This window comes from Astatotilapia calliptera, chromosome 7 (genome assembly GCF_900246225.1).
Source record: "Astatotilapia calliptera chromosome 7, fAstCal1.2, whole genome shotgun sequence".
Classification (NCBI taxonomy): Eukaryota; Metazoa; Chordata; class Actinopteri; order Cichliformes; family Cichlidae; genus Astatotilapia; species Astatotilapia calliptera.
Genome location: NC_039308.1, coordinates 53,343,449 through 53,359,340, shown reverse-complemented (window position 1 = coordinate 53,359,340; position 15,892 = coordinate 53,343,449). Strand labels below are relative to the sequence as shown.

Sequence of the window (15,892 nt, the reverse complement as noted above, 5' to 3'; positions counted from 1 at the left end):
AGGGCAAAGACTAGTGCGAAGAACTAGGGCATTCTTATTGGCTGGAGAGTGCTCTACAGTTGCTCTACATCAGGGGTGTCGAACTCCAGGCCTCGAGGGCTGGTGTCCTGCAGGTTTTGGATCTCACCCTGGGTCAACACACCTGAATCAAATGATTAGTTCATTACCAGGCCTCTGGAGAACTTCAAGACATGTTGAGGAGGTCATTTAGCCATTTAAATCAGCTGTGTTGGATCAAGGACACATCTAAAACCTGCAGGACACCGGCCCTTGATGCCTGGAGTTCGACACCTGTGCTCTACATTATTCAGCAGTATTTATTAGCTGCTGCAGTTTTTGTCAAGTATAAAGTTTGTGCTTACCAAGGAATCGCCGCATTAGATGCGCCACATAGAGTTCACCTACATTCTCAGCACAAAACACCCATTTTTCCCCCCAATACAAACACACAAAATAATGACCCCAATGTGGTCTGTGTCACTGACTCGCCTCGGTGATGAGCAAGGAGCCCATTATGAGTTGGGTAAAGATAGTCAAGTTTGCACTGTTTGCACTAGTCTTTGAGTTGCCAAATAACAGAGCCCATCACAAAGTGAGTTCATGCTAAAAAGGTATATCCAACTGTTAATGGATATACGTGGAATACTCTGACTAGGAAAACCAAACACACTGAGGGAAGCTCTGTATTAATGTACAACTGCATATTATAGCGATGTTCTTCCATGTTACCTAATGGGAGTCACTGTACTGCAACACTGTATCTAATCAATCTTCACACAAATCTCACATAATTGTGTTTGCTTGCACATTACTGTGTCACCCCTGACTCGACCAAAGGTACAAACTGGTTTGTATAACTTGGCAAATTCTGCTGTGTTTTGTGTGGAATAACTTAACTGTTTTGCACCTGACAACTGTAGACTCATAACATGACACAGATACATAACAAGCAAAGAAAAGAAAAAAAAGAAAACGAAAGAAAAAGTAAAAACGGACAGCAGTTCCAACATCTTTCAAGTCATCTTGCAGCAATACGTTATATATTTAGACATCCGAGTTCAGACTTTACCATCAGGATTTTCAGCCCACCTGCCACTACAGGAAAAAAGAAAAACACAACACAACAAATTACAACAATGTATATCATTCACAATGATAAATAGCAATCATTGATATGAAATTATCCTCTAGAATAACCAATCACTTCAAAATACAGTCACATTTTAATTAGCTTCAAAACTATTATAAAAGTTCTTTTGCAAATGTCAAAGATTTTTCTAGTTTAATTTTTTTTAAAAAGCTGACTGGTAAAGTTCAGGCCAGAAAAAAGAACACAAACACAGACATGCTCGAAGTGGTGTTTAATGATTTCTAACCCATCTTATGGGTAACTACTAGGGGTGCAACGATACTCGTATCGATATTGAACCGTTCGATACAGTGCTTTCGGTTCGGTACGCATATGTATCGAACAATACAAAATTTTGAATTTATTTTATCAACTTTCCTTCTGACGATGCTGTCTGTGTTGAGCGCTCAGTGGATCTGCGCTCGACAGTGCAGCCTAGGCGGAGTAGTCGAATGCAGATTCACTGAGCGCAGGGCAAGCTAGCGAGACAGAAGTTAAGCTCTCCTTGCAACATGGCAAATTGAACCCCCCCCCACCCTCATTCAGATGTGGCGTTTGGAACTATTTTGGTTTTCATGTGACGTATGACCCTGAAGGTAAGCGCGTCATGGACTAAAGTAAAACAGTATGTTGGATGTACCACGCAATGCTCAATTACATTGGTGGGAACTAGTGTGTTAGTGCAGTTAGCTCGTTAACGTGTTGACGCCGTCCAGCCCCACGCACGGGGCGATCCACGGTAGCTCGTTAACGGAGATTTGCCGTGTTGTGGCTTTAACGTCATTTCAACGAGATTAACGCTGACAGCACTAGTGGGAACACAACGAATATGACTGCACATTTACTCCGACAGCATCCTAGTGCAAAGACAAGTGGAAGCAGACAAAAACAACAAGCACGCATGCTACAAACCCGAGTCATACCCGAGTCATTTAGACAGCCGTTAGCACATGATTCTCCTTATGGGGACCTGATATGTTTAATATGCTGCTGAGAATATAGCCCAGAAGAAGCGGATAGTATAGCTTTTATTTTGGAAAGAGCCATTTCTCTGTAATAAACTCTCTTTTCCAAAGATGAGTGATTCCTCAATCAGATATATATATTTTTTTTATTACTTTGTTGTTTCAGCAACATTAAATTTAAAAACTGTACTTTTGAGTTAAAATATATATTTATAATTTTAATAAATGACAAATTAAAAAGGCATGAACATTTTTTTTTGTATCGAAAAAATATCGAACCGTGACACCAAAGTATCGAACCGAACCGTGAATTTTGTGTATCGTTGCACCCCTAGTAACTACATGCTGTGCAGCTGTGTTCAGGTTTTGCGTTTCTGCTTTATTACTTGAAGTAAAACAATGGAAACTATGCTGGTGCTGAATGTTTCTGCAGACAGGCCGGAACATAAACACCCCTGTTATCTTCTTCACTGCTGTGGTTTGGATTGACATAAACTCCATGTCAACCCAAAGTTCATATTTCAAATTCCAAATAACTCCCTGCTGTGTTTCAGACATTTTGTGCATGAATTTACGTTAAAACAATAAAAATAAATAAAAACATTCTGCAGCCTAGTGTCCCCATTCCTTTTTACCCCTTATTGAAGTGTGAATATTTTTTATGATGTTACTTGAAGATAAAGTGCATAAGCACACAGTCTAAAGAACAAAAATATATGCCAATACATAATTCAGAACTGTGTTTGATAGTGTGTTGGTCCTGTTGTTATGTTGGCTTGGTTGTGCCACTTTGTGTTCGTAGCTTTTCTAGCCTTGTGTTTTCATATCTCAGTGTTGATTAAAAAGGGCAACTTGTTCTTTTTTTAATCATATGATGTTTCAATTATTAAAGATGCAAAAAAACCTTTTTTAATGAGTTAATGAATTCTATTTAATGTAGCCCTAAAAATAAGACATGCCATAAGGACTTTTACACCTGAGTTGATAAAATACAGGTATAGCTCATCTATAAGATTTATGATGCACTCAAGACAAACTTTTAAATGAGGCTCTGAAGGCAGGATGTCTCATTTTGTTGAAATATCTTTACTGAGGAGATGGGTCAAGGAGAGGTATCGAGCATGTGCAATCCTGTGTCTCTCAGTATAACCAAAGCGTTTTTTGATCACTTTGATTCCCTCTGAGTCATGAGTTTATGGCCCACCACTGCCACTATCTACAACAGATACTTCTGTTTTTAACCCGCTAAGTTTGAGGATAAACACACAACTGACCTTCAGCCCGCCACCACCACCTGACACAGAGGTGCTCATCGCTTGTTTCTCAGCTTCTTCCTGTTTTTTCCTTTTCCTTTCGACTGCTTCTGGATTTTTAACACCCCTGTACGCCGTCTGGAAAAAAGTGTGGGGTATAATCAAGTGCCAAGATGCAACAGCTTGATAATAAGTGTTTTGTTTTGTCTATATTTTCAGCATATACAAACAGTCTCAAAAGCATGCATGTGGGTTTTAATAAATTATTTTACCACAACCTTTCAGGTGCACACAAGGCTTGTTCAACCACAACCAGCGAGGGGGCATTCAACTGCCAAATAAGGCAGTTCAGCTGGAGGTTGAAGCAGCTACTTTCAGCAGTGCTGTGCTGCTCAACTGAGACGACTGTGGGTTGTTAGAGACCAGTGCTTTGACCTGCATCAGAGTGTGAACTGTCATGGTGTTGGAAGATTTAAGGATGAAAACGGTGACTGGGAGCACAAGGTTGTGGTAGTTAAGCCAATCCAGAAGACTCACCTGGCCAGGTAGAGTTTTTCACCCTGGTCCAGGTCTACTTACCTTGAGAGAACTCTAGTGCGTCTCTTTTTCAAGTGGGTTTTCTGTGCGATAAAAAATACTCACCACACTGTAAACTAACTCCACCTTTAATACTGCACTCAGTTACCAGATTACTGGGTACGTATGTGGCGCCAAAGACACAGTCCAATACATAAATACCGGTAAATAATACATTTTGTGAAGTTCAGTTTTTGGTGAAACTTTTGTTTGTTTGTTTTTTTACAGAGCTCACTTTAAGAATGGTGACTTTTATTCATATTTTAATTCTACTACCAAAAATGCACTTCTAGTGATGTTATAAAAAAGCTAAAACAAAAAACAACACAATTCAACTTCACTGCTGATTTCAATGAGTGATGGCAGAGTTCATGTTTGTACTTGTACTGAATAACACACCTCTGCTATAGCGAGCTGCACCCAGTAACCTGGTAAATGTACTACACACGTGTAACAATGTTTTAGTACTTGAAAAATGGACAATAAGACGCGACTCGTCGTAACTTACCTCTTTTTGTCTCTTTTCGGCGGCTTCAGCTAACTGTTGTCTCCGGGTCTCCTGTTGGAAACATGGGAAACTTGTGAGCTAAAGCTGTCCTCTCTGAGCTAAGCATGTTGGGCCTGAAGCATACTTATTAACATGCCGCTGTTCACATACAGTCAACGCCTCCTCTGCGTTACCTACCAGGGCCCATTGGTGTCCTAATGGTGATTAATCAAATTCACGTGGGCTCAGCTAATTCCTATATCAATTCGTACTCATTACTACTATACAGCTGACCGAATTATTGTTAAAGCTGTGTAATAACAATCATAGTAACTTAACTTACAGGATCTGGAGTGACCACAACGTCGTCCGCTGCTCCACCAAGGCACGGTAAGCACATCCCCATACTTCAGTTTTTAATTTAGGCAGTAAAAGGCAACGCTGAAAATTAGTTTTCTCTGTTTTCGTGGTGCCTAACTACAAAACTAACTAGATGGCAGGCCCGTTTATAATGCTGGGTGAGAGTTCAGGCAAATAAAATAGGAGCAGCAGCAGCTTCTATTCCCGACTACTACTACTGCTGTTGGGTCATCTGGCATAACGTTACCGTTAGCTACGGAACATTAGCATTCTAGCTAGCGGCTACCACTACAAGCCCAGCTGCGTCTCCAAGCCGCATGATAAATTACTCCTCCTCGCACCTCTTGTTTAATCGCCGCGACATTTGGAAAACAGCAGTGTGGAAGTCAGACGCCTCAGTCAAATGCTTTTTTTCCTCCTTTGAGTTTGTTTTGGTCCGAGATCAACTGGCTGACGAGTCAGCCAAAGTATGTTCACTAGCGATAGGTTAGTAAACACTCTTTTACTGTTCGCCTCCAATAAAAACAAGAGTAACCATACTGCAATACCACCATGAAAAACACAAAAAATTTACTACTGTTTTTAACAGTTGACAGTACAGTAAGTAGTTGTAGTCTTATTTAGTTTTTACTCTCTGAATAACAATTAGGTGTAGCGGGACTTTGAACATAACTAGCTGACAAGGGGCGGATACTTCGCTTGTAGATAGGTCAGCAGCACCACCTTGTGGCGAAGAGTGGAACGAATCGAATGAGAAATACTTTATATTCTTTTGTTACAACGACAATAGTAATGATAATGATAATAATAATAATAAACCTAATAACTAATATTAACTAGCAGGTATATTTCTGCTAGATATATAAACTGTTTTATTCAAGTGATAGCAGGTGGGAGTGGAGTTGAATATGTTACAGAAAGTGCTCTGCTGCTTGTCCAGTAAGGGGTGCCGAGGGCAGTTGGGATTTTCCCTGATGGATAACAGACCTATTCTCCACCACGACAAAAGTGTCCAGTTTGCAGCCAGTCATAGACCCAACCTTCCTAATCGGTTTATGTAGTATGCTGGTGTCACCAGCTCCCCAGCAGACCACTGCAAAGTACACTGTGTTCACCACAGCTGAGTGACAGAAAATATCCATGATTTTGCTGCACACTTTGAAGAATCTCAGGAAATTAGATCTTGCTCATCCCCTTTTTGTGTATGGCATCTGTGCTGATCTTCCACTTCAGCCTGATGTAAATGTGGATGCGCATAATCAAAATAATAACAAAATATACGACAAAAGTTCTTTCAGATCTACAAACAAGCCTCGTTACTTAGCAGAAATTTTAAAATGTCTTCGGTCACTTATTTTGGTAGTTATTGTCAGTCAGAATGAGAATCAGAATACTTTATTAATCCCTGGGGAAAGTATGTAAATTAGTTATCTAACTTGTGAAATCCAATTGTCATCTGGGCATCTGCATGGAGTCCAGTGAAATCTGATAAAGGTTTACTGACTTACACTCAAAAAAGGTATTACAAGCTCTTGTTTCCCAATGGTAGTTATGCATTTAACATCATCTTTGCTCTTTTGAGAATTTTTATCACAGATTGTAATTCTCTCTGGTAACAAGTGTTTTTGCTGGATATACTCCCCTGTAATAAGATATTATAATACCAGGATATTATATCCTTTTATTCTCATTCCCACAAGGACTTTCGTGGTGTACACATAACTACCTTGCAAGCAGAATTCACCCCCTATAACCTGCACAGTAAATGTTGAAATGATCAGATCAACAAAAATGTAAACAAATGTTTAGGGTTCATTATTCCCTATAAATCTTGTTTTGAAGCAAAAATGAATTAACACAACAAAACGCTAAAAAGTTTTTATTTAAAAAAAAAAAAAGACCCTTAAAGGGGTGGATAGATTCACAGTATGTTCTCTTAATACACTTACACTCTAACTTACACAATCTCCCGAGAAACCTTTGTGTGTGAAATGAGTAATGTTCCATAAAGCACTCAATATGCTACAGTCAATAGTCTGAGAGTTTAATGTTGTACCCCTCTTTGTCGGACCAAACCTCAAACTCCACCCATTCATCCCTGCTGCAGCGTCTGGGCTATTTCACAGCTTTAAGTGCTGCACTGTGGGACTGACAGGTCCATGAGGCTGCACAGCGTTTGCAGTTTGTGCAAGTTATCATTCAGAAACTTATTGATGGGGGAATTATACTGAAGGTGGAAGCAAATGCAATGGAAGTTAAGGCGTCACAAGCTCTAGGCACCTCCTCAGGTAGGTTCAGCTCACTTCTGAGCAGCTAGCTGTAAAAATAAAGGGCTTAATATTAGCTGACTTGATAGACTTGATATGATCTGTTATACAACGTTATCTTATTTCACCCAGCTTGCTTATTTAATGGCTTTGCCTTTGGTAACAAACCTATTTGCTGGCTATACTCTCGTGTATATGCTGTTCAATATTCAGCTGTTTTCCCGCTCTTTTTTGTGTGGAATAAACAAACGCTAATATTATGCAGTCATTCAATAACATTGCATGCTGTAGCAGTGCATGCTTTTCATAGTGCTTGCAACATGAGCATCTGATGAGAGCATGAATCTTTCATATGTATGAAACATGCTGGTAATGCTCCTGATGAACACTGATACTGGTGGGTTAATTTATTAATGAAGCATGATGTTAAATGAATAGCACTTGGAAGTGAAGTTTCATCATGGTCAATAATAATTTTCCTTGGAGAGGTGGGTGTTCTTCATGTCATTTTCTATAAGTTAGGAAGAGAGAAAGTGGCCCAGCTTGTGCTTGACTAGAACTGATGCGCCTTCTTGGAGCATGCTAACTTATCAGTGTCTGCACAGCACTCAGGAAAGCTCATTGTAATCTTGTACTGAAAACCTAAGTGGTAAGCCACAGACTGATAAAAGTAAAGAAACTTATTTTCTTTTTTTCCTAGCGAAATCCAACAAACATGTCTTGTGTCATTCAGTTCAATGAGGCGGCTAACTAACGCACGAGTGGAGTGGCTTTTATTAGCTGCTCTAAATCACCTCTGCCACAGGCAATCGGGGAAATGGTAAATGCTGTGGTTATCCCATCTGTGCTGAGTGGGCGATGTATGACCAGGGGACAGGCGCTCTTGAGCGGAGGGGGGAGGGCGCGGGGGCCAAATCGTGACGTGGTGGCGCGGCAGGAAGTGTCATGAAGTGGTCGCAAGTCATCAGGAGTTCAAAGCTGTGAGTGTATTCTGGTCCATTTGGGTCACTTCTCCCTGTGACTGCCTCACATGAAGCAGAGATGTCACAGAAACAGTTTCTGATAGCGAGCGACCCGGGACGTGACCAAGTAACTGTGCCCACGATGCTTATTTTGTAAATGTCAGGTTTTAAAATCCCAGTTAGTTCACGCTCCGAGAGTCGCTGCAAAATGTTATCTCTTGCTGAAAACAATGAACTGTAACGAAAACAATACTGCAGAATGACAGAGTGAAGCTGGATGACTTTAACCTGAAACTTCTGTATGAAAAACGAGGCCGTAGCTTAAAGTGACATGAGTGTTCAGGTGAATATGCAACATTTTTTTTCCTTTTTTGCTGACAATTTGTATTTTTTCAACTTTCCAGCACTGGACACCCGATTCCTTGCTGACTTTTGTAACATATGTCAATCAATTTATATAAAGAAAAACACAAAAATCAGGAACAAACTGATGACCCAGCATAGGCAGGTGTTTTCTGAAATCCTCTTCTTCTCTTTTTTTTTTTAAAGTAAGGATAATAAAGGCAACAGGAGGTTTCCCCTGTGCCCTCTTGTTACACTTGATTCTTTTTGTTCTTTTTGTTATAGTGTTGACAGGCCATGCATACAGACCTGCTGCTTCATAATGCATTTTTTAATAAATCTGAAGAAGGCCAGTATATTGTTCAGTCACTTTGGATTAGAGAAAGAAGCATGCATGTTACAGCCATTTATGTGGCCTAAAGTGATTCACACAGACTAATGTAAGCTGTCCAGGCTCATAACAGCTTGGAGTGGTCATCGTGTAATGCAAATACCACACAGTAAATTTCCCATACGCGGACATGCACCTCCCTTTAGCTTACATGTGTTAAAATGATAAACACTTAGGCCCTTTTTATTGAATTAACAGCAGGGGAAGATGTGCACCTGACTACACTTATCACGAAAAATTACATTATCATCTGCTGACGTTGACAAGTTTTAGCTGGCTTGAGTGCGAGCACATTAAGCAGTTAAAAGTCCAGTATGTGTTTCTGGGATTTGTTGTGTTCGGTCATGCTTGTGAGTCCAGCCCTCAGGAAAGTTTGGCTGCCGTGTAAAACGGAAATAAACCAAAACACTTAAAAAAAAAAATCCAAAATGAGCCAGACATTCAAATTGTTTTTTTGAACAGAGCTGTGAGCTTTTAATGGAGTCACTCTTTCCTCGACAGCTCATCGCAGATTCGCGTCTGTTTGAGACGGGGATTTAGTCAGCTTTGAAACGCACTTGTTTAAATAAATAATCAATCTTCCAGGAAGTTTGAGTAGGAAGTTCCCTGCTCATCAATCGATACCTAATGTCTCTATAGTTTTTGAAACCTTCAGGAGAACATACTGCTGCACTTAGCACGCACATCTTTAATGGACGCAAGCACATTTTGGCAATATGTTTCTCCCTACTAGTTTTCCAGAGCTTTGATGACCTGGATGTTGCACTTTCTTTGATCATCCCCTCAAAGTGTTATGATCTCGTTAATGGCAGAAAGTTTAACATTTGGCATTTCAGTCACAAACTGTACTCAACATGTCTGCTTACCAAAGTTTACTTTTCTTGTGGGCTTCATTAAAATGAGACATTAAATCTGTGAAGAGTCATTTCTGACATGAAAACTCTTAATGTTACTGAGTCATGTTGTTTGGACTGTGAGCTTCCTGTTGGTCTTAATGAGGCTAAATATACACATCTCCCTTCATTACACACACACACACACACACACACACACACACACACACACACACACACACACACACACACACACACACAGGATTGTTATTTTCCTTTTTACAATTAAAATGTGGTTAACCTTGGTGTGACCTGTTTAAGACTATGAATCGTAGCCTCCACATTAACTGATTACAGCAATTATTTCAGTTTAACTTGTTTAGATAGAATAAATAATAATAAACTGGTTAAATATAGTGTAATGTTTAAGAGGCCTTAAGCCGTTTCACCTTGTGTTCATTATTTCAATTCAACACATTCACACAAAGAAGAGCAAACACTGAGCATAAAGAATTCTAATCAATTAAATTGAGTTAAAAAAAAACAATTTTCATACACTAAAAAGTCACTTATTGTGCTTTTTCTTATCTACTGTATTCAGATATTCAGTATATACTTTCACTATAGTGAACTATGTTTTATTTACTGCTTCTAAAAGCCACATATTTTTTTTAAAAATAGATAAAATAAAAAAATACAAATAAAGATAAATATTTTTTTGAAAGTACTCTAACTCTATGCAAGTCTTATTTTTTCTTTCTTTCTTTTTCTTTTTAAAAAGAGCAAATTTCTGTTAATATTAGATCTGCAAATTTTCTTTGTGTTCTCTCCCATTTTTCCCATTTTAAGGATGCTCAAATCAAACATGGTCAGAGTTTCAAATATAGAGGTCAGTGCAGTCAGTGTGGACATGAAATAATTCCAGTGAGTCAAAAGTTCAGACTTCGTGGTGCTCTAACAGCTCTGTTTCATATAAGATCAGTCAGAGCACGCATCCTTACTGTGGTCATCTCGGTTACACAGCTGAGGTTAGGAACAGTTCCACCACCTGCTGTTCAAATGTAATGCTGGCAGGAAGAAGAATAAAACTGGCTTCAAGGGAGAAATACCTGTAGATTTCATGAACTAAGGCCCATAATGCACTGTGTATCATGCATAGCTACTCTGGGGTGGCTTTAGCTCAGGCGGTAGAGCAGGTCATCTACTGATCGGAAGGTTGGTGGTTCAATTCCTGCATTCCAAATATCCTTGGGCAAGATATTAACCCCAAATTGCTCTCCGATGCATCCATTGGAGTATGTGTGTGTGACTGTTACTTAGAAGGCACCTAGAAAAAATGTGCTGGTGTTAATGGGTGAATGCTTTGAGTGCTCAGAAGAGTAGAAAAGCGCTATATAAGAACCAGTCCATTTACCAGAGTAGTAAGTAAAAGGAGTCAAGGGTACAAAGAGAGAGGCCCCCCTCACGCATCTCTCCCGAGTCCTGCTTCAAAGTTTTGGTGTTAAGGTTTCTAATACAGTCCCACTTAGTTTCCAGATGGGTGGGTTCACAAGAAGAATAGAGGTGTTTGACAATATAAGTGATGTCCTCATTTATACTGTTGAACTCTAGTAGAGACTAAGATTAAAAATGAGGTGCTAGAAAGGAGAAGAGTCCCTCTAAGAATCAGTTCTAGCGAGTCGGGGCATGGACACGTCGTCTCTGGAGCTGCTTTTGGCAGAAATCATGTTGGCTTAGCGGTTGGATGAGGTTACAATATTTTTCTGTGTCAAAAGGAAGCTCCAGCTAAATGCCAGATGAAAATGCATGACAGATGTCGTTTGTTTTGCCAGCCAGTGGATTTAATAATGCTGCTCGTGTATATTTGTGAAAATCCACATTATTTAAAATGCGAGCAGATGAAAAGGTAACTTTACATAACGGTGTAGGCCAAACCATCAGTGTCTTCCAGTTATTTTAGTTTGGCTAAAATCTGGTTTTCCAAAGCTGGTTTGAGTGAAAATGATCCCTTAACAAAGCCTTGATATTAAACATCTGGACTTGTCTGTTAGTTTAACTGTCCCACAGTTGAGTTTTGAAAGCCAGAGTGTTTAGTGGTCCCCATTAGTGTCAAGTATCAGAAGACAAAAAGGAATATCACAGACTCATTAATAATGGATGAGCGTAGTCACTTGAGAAGGATAAGTAGAGAGCTGGGCTTCTCTGATCATCAACAAAATTAACTGATGTGGACATGCAAGCTTAATTTTCCTGTGGACAACTTACACAAGTGATATTATTGTTTGAGCTGGAAAAAGCCTTCGGGATGCTACCACTCACTGATTTCTGATATTTTCTTTGTTTCACAGGATCATGTCATCAGGAAAACTCTGTGTACCTCCCCCTGCTGGAGAGTCAGGTCTCCAGCTCCTCCAGTGGCATCAGACACCATGCTACTATCAGTCCCACCATCAGCCCATCCTGGAGCAGTTCCCGCTCTGGAGGCACAGACACCGACCAGCAGTCTGGTGAGCCTGCCAGCAGGTCTTGGAAAGCCAAATGTTTACAAACAATCCAAGCACTGCCTCCTGTCGATAAGCATATTTTTCCACATCTAAATTGTGTGTATAAATTTGCGGTTTATGACATTTGAAGCTGTCTCCCTCGTGTTGCCCAGTGAGTGGCTGACTCAGTCAGTCTAGAGCAAGCTCCACACATTTGCGCCAAAACAGCACAAACAGCACAAAAAGTGTTTGAACCAAAGTTAAAGCCAGTAAAGTCAATATTTTGAGCCCTTATTTTCATTGTTTCATATTTTTTATAATATGAAAGATCAGTTACTGTAATATTTATTTCAATTCAGTTTGATTTTATTTATATAGTTCCCAATGACAACAACAGTCACTTCAAGCTGCTTAATATTAGGTAAGGTAAAGACCCTATAATAATACAAAGAAACCCCAGATGACGTCCTATGAGCAAGCACTTTGGCGACAGAGGGAAAGAAAAACTCCCCTTTAACAGGAAGAAACCTCCAGCAGAACCAGGCACATGGAGGGGCGGCCATCTGCCACGCCTGGTTGGGGGTGAGCTGAGGGAGAAAGGACAAAAGACATGCTGTGGAAGACAACTAAAGATTAATATTAACTAATAATTAAATGTAGAGTGGTGTATAAAAACATGGTGAGTGAAAAGGTTGAGAGAAGGAGAAATGTTAAGTGCATCATGGGAATCCTCCAGCACCCTATTGCAGCATAACTAAGGGTGGATTCAGGGTCACCCAATCCAGCCCTAACTATGAGCTTTCTCAAAAAGGAAAGTCTCAAGCCTAAAGATTAATCAATGAGAATTAAAAAGCATTTGTTGTTCAGGCACACATTGGGAGTGGTTGGCTTCACTTCGGTCCAGAGAGGAAAAGTTTTGAGCTTCAAATGAACTTTTAAACTGACTTAATCAGCAGATCTCTCAGTTGCTAAGCCTTACAACAAAACCATCATAGTTAATTTAGCTGAAAGTGTTGATGCCAGAGGCCTTCACTATTCAGGAGCCTCTCAAGCAGCTTCTTTGATTCTCCGAATGGCACGCTAATGCAGATCCTTCCTGAGGGGCGAGTAATGTGTTGAATATTAGGTAGCTTTGATGGTTTCTGAGTGGCTGTTTTTCACGTTTTCTCTGAGTTGAGTATCTGTTATTCTATATTACGCCACTGCTATACAGGCTGAATAATGGTCTAACTACAAATCACAGCTCAATAAAAATGTATTGATGTGCCGACTACTGTTACTAACAGATTTTTCATTATGGCTTTATTGGCATTTCCTCTTTATTATCCACATTTTCTGGCCATTTACATACATTTTTATGTAATTGGCCAGAAACCAACACTCAGTCACCCAACTGATTATTCCAGGCAATTTAGTTATAACACATATTACTTAAAAATAAAAACTGCAAATAAAAACTTTTCATTCCAGGATTTCTAGAGGCCCTGGGTACACATTTCCACTCTTGCCCGCACTATGACGCACCTGCTTTTTTAAAAAATGTAAACATTTCATGCAGCTGGCCATTTAATTTCAAGGATTCAAGGGTGTCCTTCTTTTTGTGTGTATTTGCGCTCATGAGCTGAGGTTAATAACAGTTAGCCACACTTTCCACACGGTGGCAGTATATCATTTGTCTAAATTCATCCCTTTGCAGTGCTCCCATCTGACCTACATCCTCTAACTACCAGGCAGGAATGGAAAAGATAGAATTTAAAGTGGGACTGACCCACTGATAAGAGCTGCAGTTTTATTTATTAATCACCCCAGTAGAAGAAATGCATTAGCTTGCTAGTTCAATGTCGCGTCGCTGGGGTTGGCACACAATGCCCTGATAGCAGTCTTTAATAAACATCAGAACAGTGGGAGGAGTAAAAGCATGCCGAGCTGCAAGAAAACAGATGGTATTTGCATCTATGACAGATGCCAGGCTTCTTTTCTCAGTAACCCCACAGACGTAGATTAATATACAAAACTAAGGCCAAAGACCAAGATAAAGATTATGTTATTGTTCCCGAGGCAAACAGTCACCAGATAACAGCAGTCAGTTCAGTGTCTGCTTGCACAGAAACAGCATGAAACACCCATGAGAGAGCTTTCCCTCTCATGATCCAGATTAGTGGTCTGCTGCTGTAACTCTCTGGGGATGACATTGAAATAAGACCAGTGACCTTGCAGATAAACCTCGATGAACTGGCAGCTTGGTTAATACTATAAAACTGGAGACTTAAAAAGAATTTATTTTCTATCCCATAAACTACCTGCATGTTTTACTAATAACCGTGATAATCACGATCCTCATTGACATGTTAGGTAATTCATATACACTGAATTTTGCTATACTTCATGGTTAAAATACATAGGATTGCATCATTACTCAAATATTATTATTACTATATCAACTGAATCTATCGTACAGTCTCACTTTTAACAACCTGATTGTAAATAATAAAAATAATCTCCTGATTTGTTCCATTATTATTACTATTATTTTGTGACTCTGACTACAGCTGCTAAAGAGAATGCCAAAGGAAGAAGGTGGCACCTGTGATAAAAAGGTAACACGTGCAGTCTTTGATTAAATGTACAATTTTTTTTTAAATATCATTATCGTGTTTGCCAGTATATAATGTCAATAAGTTATATTAAAAAGAACATGTGTGGTCTTAGTTTAAAGGTTCGGTCCTAAGTCCTTAGAAGGTCTTACAATTCTGTAAATACAATCTCAGCACATGACAACAAAGCCAAAATGCAGAAGCAGTGTGTGGAAAAACTAAGCACACCTCATGATTTAGTAGCTTGCAGAAACACCGCCTACTTCAATTATTTGAAGTTATTTTCTGTATGACTTTATCAGTCTTGCACATCACATAGGAGGAGTTTTGACCCACACTTCTTTAAACTTCTTCTTCTTTGACGTTTTTGTGCATTTCTTTATGCACAACTCTCTTAGGATCCCACCACAGTGTTTCAGTCAGCTTGAGTTGAGGACTTTGACTGGGCAATTGCAACACTGTGATTCTTTTCTTTGTTGGCCATTCTGTTGTAGATTTATTACTGTGTTTGGCATCAATGTCAGACAGATGGTCTCACCTTTGCCTCTAGAATTCTTTGGTATACAGAGGGCATCATGGTCAACTGAAGGACTCCTTAATGTGCTTAATGTGGCACATCATGGGCAAACATCTCCACGGTGGTGTCATCTCTCCAAAACACATTTGTTCAAAAGCAACTTTGCAAACTCAGCTATCAAAGCATCTGCTTAGATAGAGGTACTCACACTTAACTGTTTGACTTGCTGTCAATTAACAGTTGCATTTGAATAGTTGGCTGTTACTTACCCTCTTAATTCCTAAAAATGCAGGAACTGCATTTTGCTTTAGTGTTTGTTAAAGAAATAATGGCACAGTGTAATATCTCAAGTATTATTGTTAATCTAATTTTGTATTCACCTTATTTTAAGACCTTATTTTAAGGACCCAATGAAGTTTTAAATTATACTAAATATGATAGTAATAGCCTAGAAATTAGTGCGGTTGCACTTTTTATTTTCCACATAACTGTAATATAACTGTTTAACACTGTCAAAAGCAGTGCAGGTGAAAACAAAAATGTTAACGTGCAGAAGCAGAGAATGATTTCCTGATGAAATATACACTGTTGTGTATTTCACTGCCCAAATCTGCAATAAACAACAAATCTCTCATTTAAGTGGATTTCTGTTTGTGCAGTGCACGACTATTAGTCCTCCAGTTTTAATAGTCTGCAATCAAAGTGCACTGCAGCTACATGGTGCCCTGTTCAG

The 15,892-nt window shown here is 39.4% G+C and overlaps 2 protein-coding genes across 2 annotated transcripts in view; one reads left to right on the top strand and one right to left on the bottom strand.

The window, feature by feature from the left end:
* Window positions 1–248: 248 nt before the first annotated feature.
* On the bottom strand, window positions 249–5,417 carry svip (small VCP interacting protein). The gene is made up of 4 exons (XM_026175711.1): window positions 4,754–5,417; window positions 4,432–4,482; window positions 3,369–3,485; window positions 249–1,095 (listed from the first exon to the last, which is right to left on the bottom strand). The coding sequence occupies exons 1-4, from the start codon at window positions 4,814–4,816 to the stop codon at window positions 1,081–1,083; spliced, it is 246 nt and encodes an 81-aa protein (XP_026031496.1). The 5' UTR covers window positions 4,817–5,417; the 3' UTR covers window positions 249–1,080.
* A 1,595-nt stretch (window positions 5,418–7,012) lies between these two features.
* The window catches only part of ano3 (anoctamin 3), a 55,334-nt gene continuing 46,454 nt past the window's right edge, over window positions 7,013–15,892 (top strand). Inside the window, exons 1-2 of the mRNA XM_026175590.1 lie at window positions 7,013–7,058; window positions 11,914–12,072. Coding sequence (XP_026031375.1) covers window positions 7,019–7,058; window positions 11,914–12,072 — 199 coding nt within the window. The 5' untranslated portion in view covers window positions 7,013–7,018. The remainder of the gene's footprint in view (window positions 7,059–11,913; window positions 12,073–15,892) is intronic.

What these genes read in the sequence shown, in the direction of transcription:
- svip (XM_026175711.1), bottom strand. Translation starts at nt 4,816, where the DNA reads ATGGGGATGTGCTTACCGTGCCTTGGTGGAGCAGCGGACGACGTTGTG. An exon ending in TTGTGGTCACTCCAGATCCT is followed by an intron (nt 4,483 to 4,753) that starts GTAAGTTAAGTT and finishes TGTTTCCAACAG; the next exon opens with GAGACCCGGAGACAACAGTT. An exon ending in CCGAAAAGAGACAAAAAGAG is followed by an intron (nt 3,486 to 4,431) that starts GTAAGTTACGAC and finishes ACTTTTTTCCAG; the next exon opens with ACGGCGTACAGGGGTGTTAA.